The 16,966-nt window shown below is 31.1% G+C and overlaps 5 protein-coding genes across 8 annotated transcripts in view; 4 read left to right on the top strand and 1 right to left on the bottom strand.

Moving 5' to 3' along the window:
- The first annotated feature begins 6 nt into the window (after positions 1-6).
- Positions 7-4,476, top strand: LOC106107887 (arginase, hepatic). 4 transcript variants are annotated; one of them, XM_013288900.1, is made up of 7 exons: positions 7-634; positions 1,347-1,495; positions 1,670-1,858; positions 2,480-2,666; positions 3,430-3,540; positions 3,647-3,774; positions 4,127-4,476. In XM_013288900.1, exons 2-7 carry the CDS (start codon positions 1,351-1,353, stop codon positions 4,357-4,359), a joined length of 993 nt encoding a protein of 330 aa, XP_013144354.1. In that variant the 5' UTR covers positions 7-634; positions 1,347-1,350; the 3' UTR covers positions 4,360-4,476. The 4 variants fall into 4 exon arrangements, with proteins under 4 accessions (XP_013144354.1, XP_013144353.1, XP_013144355.1 ...); XM_013288899.1 differs by lacking the exon at positions 7-634 and having other exon boundaries at positions 1,249-1,495; positions 1,679-1,858; XM_013288901.1 differs by lacking the exons at positions 7-634; positions 4,127-4,476 and adding an exon at positions 4,040-4,077 and having other exon boundaries at positions 1,250-1,495.
- Positions 4,477-4,704: 228 nt separating this feature from the next.
- LOC106107938 lies at positions 4,705-5,310 on the top strand. Its single transcript, XM_013288970.1, has 2 exons — positions 4,705-4,750; positions 4,884-5,310. The coding sequence occupies exons 1-2, from the start codon at positions 4,733-4,735 to the stop codon at positions 5,220-5,222; spliced, it is 357 nt and encodes a 118-aa protein (XP_013144424.1). The 5' UTR covers positions 4,705-4,732; the 3' UTR covers positions 5,223-5,310.
- A 406-nt stretch (positions 5,311-5,716) lies between these two features.
- LOC106107849 (zinc finger protein 622) lies at positions 5,717-8,930 on the bottom strand. Its single transcript, XM_013288855.1, has 6 exons — positions 8,305-8,930; positions 7,953-8,153; positions 7,121-7,275; positions 6,889-7,029; positions 6,528-6,656; positions 5,717-6,214 (listed from the first exon to the last, which is right to left on the bottom strand). Exons 1-6 carry the CDS (start codon positions 8,767-8,769, stop codon positions 6,103-6,105), a joined length of 1,203 nt encoding a protein of 400 aa, XP_013144309.1. The 5' UTR covers positions 8,770-8,930; the 3' UTR covers positions 5,717-6,102.
- Positions 8,931-11,730: 2,800 nt separating this feature from the next.
- Positions 11,731-13,938, top strand: LOC106108110. The gene is made up of 3 exons (XM_013289196.1): positions 11,731-11,932; positions 12,003-12,167; positions 12,258-13,938. Exons 1-3 carry the CDS (start codon positions 11,883-11,885, stop codon positions 13,648-13,650), a joined length of 1,608 nt encoding a protein of 535 aa, XP_013144650.1. The 5' UTR covers positions 11,731-11,882; the 3' UTR covers positions 13,651-13,938.
- A 94-nt stretch (positions 13,939-14,032) lies between these two features.
- LOC106107822 (zinc finger CCCH-type with G patch domain-containing protein) overlaps positions 14,033-16,966 on the top strand; it is a 4,693-nt gene continuing 1,759 nt past the window's right edge. Inside the window, exons 1-8 of the mRNA XM_013288826.1 lie at positions 14,033-14,393; positions 14,466-14,687; positions 14,831-14,923; positions 15,101-15,238; positions 15,755-15,849; positions 15,933-16,050; positions 16,382-16,568; positions 16,882-16,962. Of these exons, the coding sequence (XP_013144280.1) occupies positions 14,346-14,393; positions 14,466-14,687; positions 14,831-14,923; positions 15,101-15,238; positions 15,755-15,849; positions 15,933-16,050; positions 16,382-16,568; positions 16,882-16,962 (982 nt within the window). The 5' untranslated portion in view covers positions 14,033-14,345. The remainder of the gene's footprint in view (positions 14,394-14,465; positions 14,688-14,830; positions 14,924-15,100; positions 15,239-15,754; positions 15,850-15,932; positions 16,051-16,381; positions 16,569-16,881; positions 16,963-16,966) is intronic.

Genomic DNA, 16,966 nt, shown 5'->3' on the forward strand with positions numbered 1-16,966 from the left:
TTGGAAAGATAAATAGACGAGTGGTAGCTATACAGAAGCAGGTATATGAAACAGCGACTTGTGTCAATTCTAATTGGAATAATTGTGTCTGTGGAATTGAGGAAGACTCGAACCTGAGAACTTACGTGGATCAATTCGGGGAAGGAGGCCCCGTGCTATTGGGCTCAGTGGTGATCGGAATAGTATCATTCCCGTGTGCCTCGATGTCTGTGTCGTCTGTGGCCACGTACAACGTATTTACTGTCATCGGACCTTATGAATATTGGATTAATAACGCCTATGAATCGCCTATGAGATTCATATCTCAAGAAGCTCAAATATCAAGCTTTCAAAAAAGGATGGAGCCGAATTATCTATTTTTATATTTACTAATTTTGCAAATGTTTCGAAGATTTTTTTCTTATGTTACTTAAAATGTGATACTTGACAGTTAAACTTAACGTGGTTGTTTAATTAGGAAATCAACACTAAATATAAATCGTTAGGACGCGCCTATATTCGGTTGAAAATTAGCATAAATTACGATGTTGTTCTTCGTAAACTTCCATAAATACGGCACGAATATAGATTCATACTTCTTCAGTGTAGAATAGAAACAGACAAACGAAGTTTTTCTTTGGATAGCACAACACGTGTAAGTTCAATGCGTATTTTATTTTGTAGTTAGGAGTTGCTCGCGTCTTTGTCCGTGCAAGATTTTTAAAAGCACCTAGTAATAAATATACCCTAAACTCAGTAATAATGTTGTTTTGTTATAAAAGATTTTTTAAATCGGACTAGTAGTTTTTGATTTTATTCGTTACATACAACAAAAAAATCAAATATTTCCTTTATACAATATTAGTATAGATTTAATAGTTAAATAAATTTATATAAAATAAATGTTTATTTAAATAAGGTTATAGTTTTTTTTTTGTATTTTACTATCGTCTCATACAAATCTTTAAAGACCTTGGATTTGCAGTAATCGAATAGACCAACCTAAGACGAAATCTTTACAAACCCTCTCGTTGTCGATTTATGACGGAATTGATGCGCATATAAACTGAAATATTTTAAGAAATTCAACATATTTAGAGAATAGGCGATTATAGCGATAAAAGCGATTTAAAAGAACTTTTTGATTACGTTGGTTTGTTTATTTTCATAATCTAAAATGTGATGAAAATGTTACAAGAATTTAAAAGTTTGAGACCCAACCTTTTGACCTAGTCGCAATGATAAAGATAAAGAGAATATATCTTAACTTCCATTCAGTTTGTAGCATTGTTTAGTAGAAGCTAAACGTTCGTTTTATAAAGTGTTTGTGTTAAATAAATAATGAATTCCGTAAAATTAATTATTAGAAATATGAGCCAAGCTCGAACATGGGAGGCGTTAAGGAGTGTCGGAATTATCGGAGTGCCATTCGAGAAAGGACAAAAGAAGTACGGTGTGAGCATTGCCCCGGCAGCTATGAGATCTGCCGGCTTGATAAACCATCTTAAAACAATAGGTAATTGTTATTGTGTGTATCATTTTATTTAATAAATTAATAATATTATAGAAAAAACGTCCTCTAATGTCATCACAAAGTCGCAATTTTTTGCCAATATCCAAGTTTATCGTATAATCTTTATAATAGTTAGGTTTTTTACTATCTCACACTGACTTTATTAATAATATACAGATGGTTTAGACGTCAAGGATTACGGAGATATTGACACGATGACGACTGAGGTTGAAGTGAATGTAGACAACATGAGCCATCTCTCTCAAGTGTCGGCTTGCAACAAGAAACTGTCAGAGCGCGTATCCCAAGTACTAAAGGATGGAAGAGTGGCTGTCACCATTGGTGGAGATCATTCTATAGGGGTTGGTGAGTTTTGTTACTAGTTTATTGTATGTAGGAAATACCATATCAGCTAACTAGTTCGTAATTTTTATGTTGAGAATGGTTTCATAGGATAAAATTGACTTATATTCAAATTCATTGTGCATTTTCTAAATCACTCAAAGATATTGTTATTTTTAATATACATCTAAACCAGTAAGAGATATATGAAAAAAATCCTCACGATAACGTATCGATGTCGGAAATATATAAAGCTTTTAACGAAGTCCTCGGCTCCTTTGATCATTTGGCAGTAACCCGACGCGCACTGATTCGCGTCGTTAGCTACGGAACTAGTGCAGGAAATAAATCTTTTTTTGACGTACTCAATTATTTGGACACGATTGACCGGCTCGGGAAATTGCTTAGGGATTAAGTTAACTTCCGCATTTTCACAAGCCCTAATTTTCTCCTTTGATGATTTTTTCCGGTTAATCGGAACTGTGAATTCCAGAAATGCTTTTCCTTATATAAAAGTTAACCTGGACTGTATAATGATGTACATATTTACCTCAGTCGATTAGATTCCTCAGATTATAACATCGTTTATAGATTGCTATAAAATCTTGCACATCCCTTAAAAACATTACCTATTTATGTAACTAGGTACCGTAGATGGCCACTACAAGGTAAATGAGGACATGATCCTGATTTGGGTTGACGCTCACGCTGACATCAACACTAACAAGACATCAGGCTCGGGATCCGTGCACGGTATGCCTGTCGCGCTCCTCGTGAAGGAGCTGGCAGATTATTGGCCCTACCTACCCACCATGGACTGGCAAGTGCCTAAGTAAGAATATTAAAAGCAAAGATACTACTCTTATAGTGCCAGAGAGAGACAAATAAACTAACTATTAACAAGTAAAGAAAGAGAATGGAATTAATTTCGCATTGATATGTATTTGTAACATTTTCGCCTCTGCGTTTCGGCTAAAAAAAGGTTGATGTGAATATTTAACGTCAGAAGTACAATTGGGGCTTTACTCTATGATAACATAACTTCATTCATTATCATTTTCAGTACTATTAGTTCTCGTAGAATGAATTAAAAACTTTATTTCAATCTAAAGTTTAGAACACATTCTATAGTGAAAGCAAAAAAAATCAAGCTCGGTTCCTCATGAAAAAAATCCTGGGAGAGTACGTAGCAACGAATGTGCTAACTCCAGTTTAAATTAGCTTGCAAATTTTAAACTTTGAATTCGCCCTTGTTTCAACTAAACTCGTATTATTCTTTACAGATTTAATTTATGGTCAAGTTTTTTTGATATCATAAGGTGACAAACGAGACGCACATAAAGTGGATATTTTCCTTTCCTATCTCCTACACCATCTAATCCACGTTCCATTCCCATCCTCTTATAAGAAAAAGGGTGGGAAGGAAAAGGGACTAAAGTTAGGCCCCCGTCACAACAGTCATCAGACAAAACGTGGAATTGCTCCCACTTCACGCGTGTCTTCTGTGTAGTCGTAGTATTACACCGGGCGAGCCGACCCATTTGGTGTGAAGGTGTTGAAGCGGGAATGTTTAAAAAAACTCTTTAAACTTTTAGATTTTCAATCAAGAACTTGGGATATATAGCTCTTCGATCCGTAGATGAATATGAAAGGTTAGCAATAGAGAAATATGAAGTACCGGCATTTGCAATGGAAGATATCGAGGAGTAAGTGGATATTTATACATATATTTATACATATACGACGAAAGAAATAAAAAAACTAAAGTTCAAAAACAAATCACATTTTATTAAATATTTCATATAATTTCAGATACGGCATAAAGAAATCTATTCAGCACATATTAAAGGTTTTGGATCCTGAGATGAAGAAGCCCATTCACGTGAGCTTCGACATTGACTCAATAGACGCATTAGAAGCGCCCAGTACTGGCACTCCAGGTAACTACTGGTTAAAATAATTCCTACTTAATAACTAGAAAGAAAGATAAGCAACAATTTACAATTTTATCTGCTCTCTAGGTCTACCTAATCTGTTTAATCTTTATCTATACTCTATACTAATATTATTAAGAGGAATGATTTGTATTTTAGGATTTTTGTATGTATTATAACAACTTAAAAACTACTGGGCCGGTTTCAAATTCTTTTACCATTAAAAAGCTACCTGAACGCTGAATAACATAGGTTATATACTATTTTTTAATTTCACGTAGACGAAGTCGTGAGTAACAGCTAATATCAATATTTATAAGAATTCAGTGATAAAATCAATAACTTTTTGATATACCAGTGCGAGGTGGACTCTCTCTTCGGGAAGCGATTAACTTGATGGAAATAATACACGCGACAGGAAGGCTACGAGCTATTGACTTGGTTGAGATAAATCCTGCGCTCGGCGACGATTGCGACAGAAAGCGTACCATAGAAGCAGGTCTTTGGGTCCTAAAGGCAGCCTTAGGGTTCTCTAGACGAGGGACCGCGCCTCGGGGTATCCTAGACTTGCCGGTGCAAACACACCATTAAAAGGAAAAATCAGTTTAACTAAAAACTGGGAATAAACGATGGCAAGAAAATTTGTGTTGTTTAAAAAAATACAACTCATAACCTTTAACGTTTAATATATTAAATAAGTACTTGATATTTTGTCTTTCTTTATTTTTACATAATACGTTAGTATAATACATCAAGATAGCAAAAGATTCCGTTTCTCACAAAGTTACTTGAATTTCATTTTTAATTTCCTACTCCTGTTATAGGAAATAGCAAAGTTTATTTTATGGAGTATTTTAAATAACCGTATCGAAATGTGATGGAAGTCTGATTAAATATATTTTCATTAATTGAATTGACTACTAACTTCTGAATACATTTTAATCAGTTACGGTATGGAATCACGATGACTTTTAACCTTGTGGTAAGTTTTATTTCTTGTATTTGAAATCACGATTCGCTGACCATTCCGTTTTTTTATTCTGTATTTTATATGTGTCTATGGTATATGTAAGTCCGAATATCCTTTTTTATTCCATATTTTTCAATATTTACAGATACTAGGGCTCTTCGCTCTGGGTAGCTGTTTAGAATCAACAACGGAGCATTCACAAAAAAATCAAACCGAAGAAGAAATGAAAAATATCATATTGAAATATATCGAAAACATCAAAGATATAGATTCAAAATACGTTATAAACGAAGGCCTATCAAAGTCGATATCGAATTATTTAAATAGGAAAGTCAACGTATTACCGTTGTACAGAATTAGTTTAAAAATTGATAGAAATCCAATAAAAATACCATGGACTATACCGGCGACGCCAACGGTAGATGACAGTAGCAGCAAACTGAAGTATAAATATGTAGAGATTGGAACTACTAAAGAAAAATAAAATATTTACTATTACCATGTTTTTTTTTAATATTGTTTAACATTACCTATAACTATAAGAAACCGCACTTTTTAGAAGTTTTAAAAAACATTTCCAGGTCTTTTTACTACACTTACGTAGCTAAATTAATTTTGAAATGTTTGTTATAAATTAAATGTAACATAATGTTTTTGTATAAATATATTACATTTAGTAAGACACTTGAAAGGTTTTTTTCTTCCTATCAATAGAGATAACATGTTATTTCATTAATTTTCGATATCCGGAAACCAGGATGTATTAATTCTTCCTTGTGTTGGTTCCGGTTTAGTGAACAGCTCCTTAAATTAGCGCCCTCTGGCGTCTGATTTGCACTTTTGATGTTATTGCCTTTCGCAGTTCGAGACATTTTAGATTATTAATATGTTATTTTAGTTATATTTAACTAGTTAATATCGAAATATAATAAAAGTAGTTGGTGACAACATTTTTAAAAGTATAAATAAAACAAATTGAATTATGAACATAATTTTATTTTTGATACCAGCATTGCTTTAACGAAATAGCAAACAGCAAAAACGTATTGAGCAAAAAGCGCCGTTGGTGAACTGTGAATAATTGTTTTTTTAAGCTTTTATCAATTAACTGCAGTTTCATACCCAAGTAAATTCATAAAATATTGTACTAACAAAATAGATTTTCTGTTGAACTTAACAAAAGAAAATGTTATATGCAATATGATACATTACTAGTATATTTATATTATCTATACGTTTTCACACCAATGAATTATTATATTTTTTTTATTCCTGTTTTTCGCCGTTGAAAAAGTGTACAATGTTTAATGATGACAAACGTACGTAAGATTGCTTAGTAATATTTTAAGATGTTCTAGAAAGTTCTAGAAGTTGACTTGTGGTCTGTAATGCTTCTGGAATTTGTTGGCCTTCAACGACAGCTTCATCTGCAATTTAGCTTGAACCCTCTTCATGAAGTGGATATCACGAGCTTTCCTACAAAAAACGTACATGTTGATTAGCTTTCGACTTTAAAAGTCAAGATTAATTGGAACAAACAGTTTCAAATCAGTATGTGCATGAAACTACACTATTTTGTGATTTTTGGACAATACAATGACAATAAGGATTGGCAAAACAGATTTAAATAAATGATAATTATTAATTAAATGATAATTTAGAATTCAGAGGTAAAGTAATACTAGTAAATATTTATTTTCTTAAATACTGCAGCAATTTTTTCTAAACTAAGAGAAAATTAAGTGATTGTTAAGCAAGTCTAGGGACGATAAAAACTTTGAATACTTACTTTGCAGCTAGTGCTTGCTCCCGGGGAGCCCAGCCTAAGGCTTTATAAACTCCTAGCACCCTGTGCAGCTTGCGGTCAGATTTCTTCACAAGGACTTGACTATTGTGCGTCAAATTCTGCTTGTAGTACCTGTCAAATGACAAAACATTTTATTCAACCTGCATGCAACAAATCATTGGCTTTGTGAACATAAAAACTTTTAAAATTAAGTGATATCAAATGTCTTATCCTTTTTCATTTTTAATACTATTCACAAAAAAAAATATAAAACAGTTATCAATCTTCAAATATTTAAAAAATAAAACAATTGTTGTATTTAAGTTTTAAATGTTAGTAAAAAAAAGGCTTAAAAAAAATTTACCTCATAAGAGACCTATGTCCAACAACAAGACCGGAAGGCAGAACCAGCTGGTAATCCGATCCTTCCAAGTTAGCTGGCTCCTCAACTTCATCATCCACATCCATCTTGCCTTCACCCTCCTTTTGATCAGGATATGAAGAGCTAAAAGAGATTTTTTCATTACATTGAAAATTAAACTTAAAATGCATATACACAACAATGTTTTAATAACAATTATAAAAAATTAAATTACCTATAATCATAGAAATCTGCATATTCCGCTAAAGCGATTCCTTCATGTAACATTTTACAATGTCCTTTATCAACCATATGTCCTCGAGCAGCTTCTAACGAATAGAATGTTCTCCCAGTTTCGTTACACCATAGACACATGTAACCTTGTGAAATCTGTATCAAATAAAGTCAATATGAATTACAGATCAGTAAAAACTTGATTACCCTGGCTAAAATTATCTGGGTTCACTAAAATCGTGACTACTGTATCCACTATATAAACACCGATTTTCGTTTAATATGCTATTGATGTGTTTAACCCTTAATAAAACAAGCCTTTTTTTAGATAGTTGTAAGATGGTGTAATTTTTAAGAGGTAGATTCTGAAAATTTTAATTTTGTATAATATTCAGAGGGACAGTTTTCCCTGTGGTTAGTACTGATAATAGTGACCAATAAAGTAGTAAAAAATATATTTTACTGTGATGTACGAAATAACTGCCCAACAATAGTCTTAGGGTTAATAAGCAATTATCTAGATGCCTAACATTGAGGGCCTGTTCTACCACTGGCTGATAGAGGCTAAGATAGTTTAAAAATGATGTCACTGATAAGGGAACAAAATCTAATATTTTACATGTTGGATTGTTATCATACAATTTACAATTTGGTGGGACAGGCCCTTAGTTGGGTAAATCAAGTTTCCACTGTAATTAAACACTTGTGGTAATTAATTGTTTTAAAGTCTAAAACCGCTGAGACCTTTTTACAAATACCAGTTACAGATACATACTAGAAAAATGTGTTTTATACAATTTTTTTTCTAAAGAATTGAAATATTTATAATGTACCTTTTCACCCAAATATAGTAATAATCCTTTGACATCAACACAATACTCCACATCAGGGATGAAGAAGGAATGTACTTCAGACATGTGCTTCAGGTTTTTAACCATATTTTTGCTATGATGTGTACAAAACAGACAATCTCTTGGCTTGATTAGCGAATCACTTTCTTTTATACGGCATTCATCCCATTCATCTGAATCAAGCTGGAAAAGAAATATTTTTGCATTATTTTAAATTGTTTTTATTTTATAAAATAATGCCATAACATATATTATCATTGTGCAATATTATTATATCAGATATATATAATTATCAGAAGGAACATAATACTTTAATAATTCTTATAAGACCTACCTCTTCGATTTCTGAATCAGTTTCAATATCTTCGTCTCCCGAACCAACAGGCTTTACAACAACAAATTTTTCAGGTTCATTCTTGATAGGAGCACCTTTATCTACATTATCGATTTTTACAAAACTGTCAGTATCAGAATTATTACTATGGTCATCATTCCCCTCTATTATACTTTTTTCTTCAGCTTGCTTGTGCTTTTTACTATTGAGATGATTATTATATGCGTTCTTTGTGTTGAACAATTTTGAGCAACACTTGCAATAAGCTGATTCATCTCGTACCGCTTCAGCTGATTCCTTGTGTTCTTTTGCTCGTTGTTCAAATTCTTCTAGCGTAACAGGTGGTATGGAAGCAACTTTTCTTTTTAAATTGTATCTATGCCAATCTAATTTATAATGCTCCCTTTGTAAGTCAGCTGTTTTGAACAGAACCTGACAAGTAATACACGTGTAGGAATCGGGCATTTTTATTAATCACGGATTTTTCGGTTTCCAAAATTATACACATAAACCAGTGTATATCAAAAACTATTTTTTGGAAACTTCAATATTAAACTTACAATGGTTTAATAAAAGTGCTATTTAAAATAATGCGACGGAATATTGATAATGAGTGATAATGAAATGAACTGACATCTGACATTTAACATTGAAAGCAAAGAGTATATAAAAAGTTCAAAGTTACAGATAGCTGAAGATGGTAAAGGTAAAAAAATACTTAATTTCAAAGGACTTTTAACAATCAAAAAATATTCACAAACTAATGTAATAATTTAAATGAAACAAAACAAGTAAGCACTTTAAAAAATGAAATCTGTAAGATTTGTCTACTTATTCCGTGGAATGTGGAACGTTAACATCAAAACCAGTCAAAACAAAAACAAATCGTAACGACAAATTCATATGCCCTTTGAATTCAAATTCGAATTATCAAAATACAATTTCATTTAACAACCTGTGGCACATTATTTTGTTAATGAAAAAGTTTGTAATGATAAGTTGGGATTTATTATACAGAATTTGATTTTAAGTTTAAGAAATGTTGGGTTGGGTTAGTTATTGCTACTGTATGCAATCAAGACACAAATAATATAGCAGCATTGGATTCTCTCAAAAAATTAAATGGAATAAATCTTAAAAGTAATTATTTTAAAGTAGATACAGATAATGTTTACATTATTTTTGATGTCCCACATTTATTAAAATCCATTAGAAATGTATTTAGCGTCAGTGGTGAATTAAAGGTAGATAATAATGTAGGCAAATAGAATTATTTAGTTGAGATAAACCAAAAAAAATAAAGGCTCTATTCTTTTTAAAAAAATATCTTAATTACATATTAATCCAACCAACAGATTAAAAACCGAGTCAACTTAGCGACAGACATTTTAAGCAACCATGTCGCCGCCTAGGTAATGTTATTTTTGCAAATCGAAACAGATCGAGAAATAAGTAGAGAAATGTCTAATACCGCCGAAGTCTTAGGTTTATGGATAGACGGTTTGGTTGTACTAATGGACCATCATCTCACAATGATGTTAAGAAAAATTACAGAGAAAATAGTAGTGAAAATAGTTTTCACCATAGATATTGGATGGAACGTCTGCAAGAAAAAGTCTGTCTGTGAGAAATACGTATTTTTTAAATTGTAGAAACAAAAAACGTTTAAAAAATTAAATGTGTAAAAGGATACATTACAACAATCTCTTCCATTCAGGAGATATGGAAATATCTCGAACAAATAAATATTACGTACTTAAATCTTAGACTGCTAAATCTAGATGCTTTAAATAACTTTTTCGTATTAATCCGACAACTTGTCCCAAAAAAGATCAATCTAACATGTCATCGCTTTCAATCAGCAATTAAAACCTCTATTTTAATGCGTTTACGGTATTATAAAAATAAATTTACAAATTGCGAGAAAGACGATAATTTCGTTTTATTTGATTTTCGCAACGTAGTTTTTAATAAACCATAACTAACAAAAGCGCGTGATGTAAATGTTTAGTATCAACCAAACCCAATGATGGAATCGACCATTTCATAAATTATAATGTCATTTTGTTATGATTTTAATGGTAAGACTAAAAACTATTCGGTGTGTAGTGAAAACTGTGTATCTGATTTGTTGAATTATCCGAAATATCTGTTTTATTTTTTTTTTTATTTTTTAAGGGATATTATAACTAATAGGCCTAAATATTTCTTGTTTCACAAGGAAGGTGATCTCTCAGTTCTTTCGAGTTGCAGGAACTTAGATATTGCTTTCCTTTAATTGGATACTCTAATCAATAATAGTAACCAAGCAGACATTTCCGAGAATGGTAAGGTATCGCTGAGGAAAAGATAACCCATTTGTGTAATTCATGCATTAATTCTTGATATTGAGTTGTGTAAATATATCGGTAATAAACACCTATAAGGTAAGGTTTATATGTTTTAAGAGAGCTTAACTCATTAATTTTCTTCACACTCTTAACATTTTCATAAATATCAGAAACTATGTAAGTTAAAAATGATTCATAGAAATACTAATATTTCAGAATTGGTACATTTAACGATATTACATCCCTTTTACTTTTTACCTCGTATATTCCAACTCGTGTTTAGTTGAATCTAACTAAAGTAGTAACAGTTGTATTAAACATCCAAAATTTAACATTTTTTCAACTATCTCTAAAATATTTATCTTATTTGGTAAAAGGAGGGAGTGTAGTCAGTGATGCTGTTAAGAACAGATGTGGCCCCTCCGTGTCTCTACTCTACCCTAACGGCTGTCGATTCCAGTCTGGGACACGGCGGATCCATAAATGGTGGATAATGGAAATGCCCCTAAAAATAAGGGAAATTCTCTTTGCAACCAAAACTGGCATAAAAGATGTTGATGAAACTAGTAAAATTAGACCTGTGTAGATGATTGATCACTGTGATCGCAATCCTTACGTGATTGACAGGTCTTTTGTTTCATCGAATAATACGCATTAAATCTTATAACTCAATCGTAAAATCCCTCGCCCAGCCGGTAAGAATAATAAACTGTACAGTAAGTTCAAAAATGCGATATAATTTTTACTATTTGTAATTAAGATTGATAATAGACCTCGCAAAAATAAATTGTTTTATTGTGAAAGCACGTTCTCCCTTTATTTATCTATATACTAATAATATACTAATAAAAAAGAATTTGTATAACTCAAAAACTACTGGGCTGATTTAAAAAAATATCGTTATTATTATAATTACCTTATCGTTCGAAAGCTACGTTATCAGTGAGTAAGGTTATGTTTTTTATTTTCTAATTACATGCGGGCGAAGTCGTGAGCAACAGCTAGTATAAACTATGTAGGCAACACTGAATGCTTTAACCATTTTGTGCAACACAGCCGACGAACTGTCTCTTTGACCTTTAAGCTGTCAAACTTCGACAGTGACAGTTCGTGGCGATTTGACTCCTTGTTTTCTTCTTTTTAATAGTCAATAAAATATTTTCGCATTTAAAGTCCTTATGTGCTATCATATATACTAATTTGTAAGAAAACACTTAGTTATAATACGATTTATTTAAAAGTAACAATATGTTGGAAGCTGACGAAGTTGATGTAGATTTCTTTACACCAGTTACAAGGTTTATTAACTTTTCTATTTTGTAACTTAATATTTGAGTTTGATATTTTGACAATTATTAATTTTTCTAGCACATCTTTATCGAGATTATTTAGTATTGATAAACATTTTGAAGATAAAGAAGATGCTTCTTTGAAATACGTGCCACAACCAGTCCGAAATGCTGCATTGCAGAAACAGGAAGAACCTAAAGCTTCACAAATAATATATGCTAGTGTTTTTTACGCTTACGAATGGTACGTACAATGTTTTTTGCATTGATGATGATTTATTTATTGGCCAAGCCTGTCATACTTTACATTTATGTACATCTTATTTACTTTCAGGACCAATAATGAATATGTATCTAAAGGAAAAATAGGTACTGCCATATTAAAAAATCAAAAAACTGAGCAATCTAATATTATTTTGTATGATTCCAATAAAGTTACATTATCATGTACAAACATATCTCCACAATTGAGGATAGTTGTTAAGGAAAATACAAATTTATCATTTTATGATAACACAAGAAAATATTGGAGTTTATATGGTACTGAAGAAAACATTTCTAAATATGTTGAGAATTTAAAATTGTCTGGGGTTATTATTGAAAATTCAAATAAGGACAGTAAAAGTCAGTCTGAAATTATGAAACATGAAGTAAATAACATATTAACTCAAAATCCTACTGATCATAAAGAAAGTGATACAGATTCATCTATAAATAAAAAAACTAAAGATTCAATTTTAAAAAGAATGGCTACTATGGGTCATTCTGTTTTACCAATGCCATCTACAAATTATGCTAAGTCTAATTCCTCAGATTCTGATGAAAGTTCTGAAAAAGTAATAAGGCATAAGCCTCAAAGAAGTACAGTAAAGTATAAAACATCTGAAAAGATGGATTGCACTGACAGTTGTACAGAAATTAATTGGAAAAAACCAAGTGCTGTAATACAAAGCCCAGAAAATGTTACAATTGCTTCATATGATCATCGTATTGTACCATTAACAAGTTCTAATATAATTAATAACCCAATTCTAAACAACTCAAGTGAATTAAATTTATTTATGTCTGAACAAAGGATAAGCAATAGTGAAATAAGAATAAATATGAACAGAATGACGGATAAACTGGATAAAATATTAGACAACATCCAAGGTGTGTGCAATCAAGCAAGTAATAATAACATTAGAAATGAAAACAATATTGTTCAAAAATTATTAGTTGAATATGAAAATAAAATAAAATTTTATGAAGATTTCATAATGTCAAAAGGATTAGATTGTAGTATTTTAAATTCATCACAAAAGCTGGAAAAGGAGGACATAAATATGAACAAAAATAAAATAACAGATCTTGAAAACATCATTCACAAACAGGAAAAGGAAAATTCTAGATTGTGTAATGAATTAAGGACTTTGGAAGAAAAATATAAAACAATAAGTAAGGAAAGAGATGAGGAACACAATATTAAAACAAAAGATGTGTTATCCTTAAGAAATGAACTAACTATGAAAAATGAGGAACTAAAAACAGTGAGAGAAGAAATGGAAAGTTGTACATTGCGGAATAAAGATGATATTAAAAACAAACTTAAATCCATAATGAATAGAACATTCCATGCTCTGTCTGCCAATTTTGATGTTGAAGAAAATTACACTGGAACTGCTATTAAATCTTTACTTGCAAGTCTTATTAAAAAAGAGACAATGGAAGCATTAAATGATGTGTAAATGTATTATAAATGTTATAAATAAAGTTTCATTTCGTATTCTAGATTAAATTAATGGTATATTAGATCAGCCAGATACATTTCTGGTTTCTTTGCTTGTGACCTGTTCAATGTATGATTTTATGTAGAGTATTATTACACCTCACAATGCGCTTGCTAAATAAAGATTTCGTAATGAGAAAATTACGAACGAAAAATCGTTCGCTGCGTTGAACCTTGAGGTTTAGGTACCTGTTCGTCTAGTTTCAGTCTGTAAAGTGCAAGGCCACGAATTAAATTAGTCATTTTATAGAGTTTTTTATTGAATATTTAAATCTTATGAATAAAACCTAGAAATACATGTTTATGGCAATAATTTCTACAATCTACATTTCAAAAATAGAGGCGTACATAATCTACTTTTAGGACAAAGATTTTAATGTCATTGTCACTTGAAGCGGAAATGGAATACTGTCATCTGTCACAAAAGCTACAACAGAAGTTCTTTTCAGAGCAAACTTAAATTTATATACGGTGTTCTTGTTATTATATTACCAACTTAAATTTATCCGATAATTTTAATGCACCGACATAATTTATAGTGGTTAAGATAATAATGTTTTAGTTAGTTTTGATCAATATTTTTTAACAACAATATGAGTTGCCTTTTGATGTTTGCATTCATATTAATTTAATAAGCAAAAATATATTTTACCAATGAGAATGGAAGAGTTAGAAAATTCTTTAGCTCAATACAACGAGCAAGTAAGGGTTAATTTTTTGTCGTGGAAATGAGTAAATCATGTGCAATTTAACTATCAAATATTGCGTGTATAGTTACAGTTTGTTAATGATTCCCTTGCGGAAGCTCAAGGTGATATGCGGGAATCACTGTTGGCTCTAAAATCACAGATGCAAAATCTGATACAAGTCACGCAAGAGAGCCTGGATGCACAAAAGTCTAAGGAACTAAAACGAGAGGAAAATGAGGAAAACAATGTCTTGGACAATTCAGATAGAAACAAAGATGAATTGGATGAAGAATATGCCTTATTTATGGTAAATCTCTTAATCTTAAAATTTAGTTGTTCAGATAAAATATTTATTGGTATAACTGCATTTAAATTAATTATTACTTTTAAACTTTGATATGTTGGTTATTTACTGTTGTGAATGTCAACTTTAGCTATATAATTTTACAGCAAGAAATGTCTAAAAGTGGAGCATATAGTACTGAAGAAAATCAAGATTCCACGGAAGTGTCAAAAGATGATGATAATAAAAGTGATATAGAGGTAAAGTAAAATAATAATACAAAACTAATGTATCATCCACTTAAACTATGGTGCACTATATACCTCTCCCAGCATCCTTTTATACTCACCACACATAAAATTGCAATATTCTCAGTCTTGACAATATTTGATTTTCTCTCCTTATATAATTTCAAATAATATATTTACTATTTATAGGATGAGTTAGCAACACTGTTGGGTATGAAATGTGCAGTGTATCACACGCACAAATGGGGTGGGCAACCAAGCCTGCACAATGCTATGGTCAGCAGTGTTGAGCCACACCAGGATAATGACCAGTTCTCTGATCTACAGGTATATTTATACAACTTGTTAAGTTTTTTTTTTAACTATTTACTATATGACACCCTCATTGTGGGGAACCTAGTGCAAGAACCAAGGCTCTCATGAAATGTATATTTTCTAAAGTGAAATAATAAAGGGTTTATTTTTTATTTATTCACTTATTTATTGTAGAACAGTGGCAAATTATTGTGTGAAACCAAAAAATGTAACCTTTATTTTGCAATAATGTCATTGGTTTTCATTATTTATTGAATATGTGTAAAAGAATCCATAATGTGGAATTAAAAAAACAAGTGAGTAGCCTATGTGTTCTTTCTGATTATCCTCTATATTTATGCCAAATATCATTGAGATCCATTAAGCCATTTAGACTACAAAATCTAACAAACATCTTTCCGTCCACCCATCTATCTAAACTTTTGCATTTATAATATTAGTATGATTGAGTTGTAATTTTAGTAAACCTAAGTTATACACCTAAGTCTATATTCATATTTATTTATGCCATGTTATAATTGTCTTCAGGTCAGGGTTCTGTTCACACATCCAACACATGCAGAAATGTTGCCATGTCCATTTTATCTTGATGGTGAATGCAAATTCAGTGATGAACAATGTAGGTGAGTTTGTCGCATTATGAATATACTCTATTCCATTAGGTAAATTTTTACACTTAAAATAAACTATTATTCCATTTTAATAGATATTCTCATGGTGCTTTAGTACAATTATCTAGTTTAAAGGAAGCTATAGAACCTAACTATGAATCTATAAAACCGGGAAGCAGGATTCTATTGAAACTGAAGCCAGCAGATGGTGAGGTATGTAAAATTAATTACTTTATGAAAATAAGTAATTTATAATTTAGTATTTTTATATATCTTAACATATCTCTTTTAAAGTCTATATTACATAAATTAAAATTTAACATTTGAAATATTGTGAACTAGCTTTTGCTGGGAACTTCGCCCATGTGAAATTAAAATATAATAAATAACATAGCCTCTGTTACTCACTGATAACAAATTTTTTTAATGTTGCAAGAATTTTTGATATTGGTCTGGCAATTTTTGAGTTATTCCAATACAAACAGAAATACAAATCTTTCCTCTTTATAATGTTAGTATAGGTAAATGTATGTGTGTGTTTCAGGATATGAGCATAGCAAAGAAATCTATTGAAAAATATCATCTCTGGCAAATAGGAGTAGTGAAGAGTGTTGACTTTGAGACCAAACAGTGTGTAGTGAAATTAGAGAATGGTATGAAAACTGGAGAGAAGAGAAAAATATCAGCAGATGAGTTCCATTTGGCATTTGAAGAGATATTTCCATTAAGCAGTAAGTTCTATCTACACTGATTTTTAATTATACATTTTCATAATTTTATTTTTAGATTCAGTACAGACTAAATTTGAGCCATACATATCTGGGTTCAGAAGACAGCGACAAGTGTCTTTGCTATCTTGTATTAAAACATTTGTTTTTTAACATATTTAACATATAATATTTCTTTCATATGATCAAGTCTGATGTTTTGAATAGACACTCACATCAAAATATTTTGAATAGTTCAAAATACTAAAGTTCCTGCAATTAATATGTGTTGATAACTATTTTAACTGCTGGCATTCTCTGTGTGTATGCTTTTTAGATGATAGTGAAGCAGATGTGGAGTCAGAGGACAGTGTGAGTGACACAGAGTACCCGGAGCACAAGTTGTGCCGGGCAGAGGGTGA

This window comes from Papilio polytes, unplaced genomic scaffold, assembly GCF_000836215.1.
Source record: "Papilio polytes unplaced genomic scaffold, Ppol_1.0 DF821845.1, whole genome shotgun sequence".
NCBI lineage: Eukaryota > Metazoa > Arthropoda > Insecta > Lepidoptera > Papilionidae > Papilio > Papilio polytes.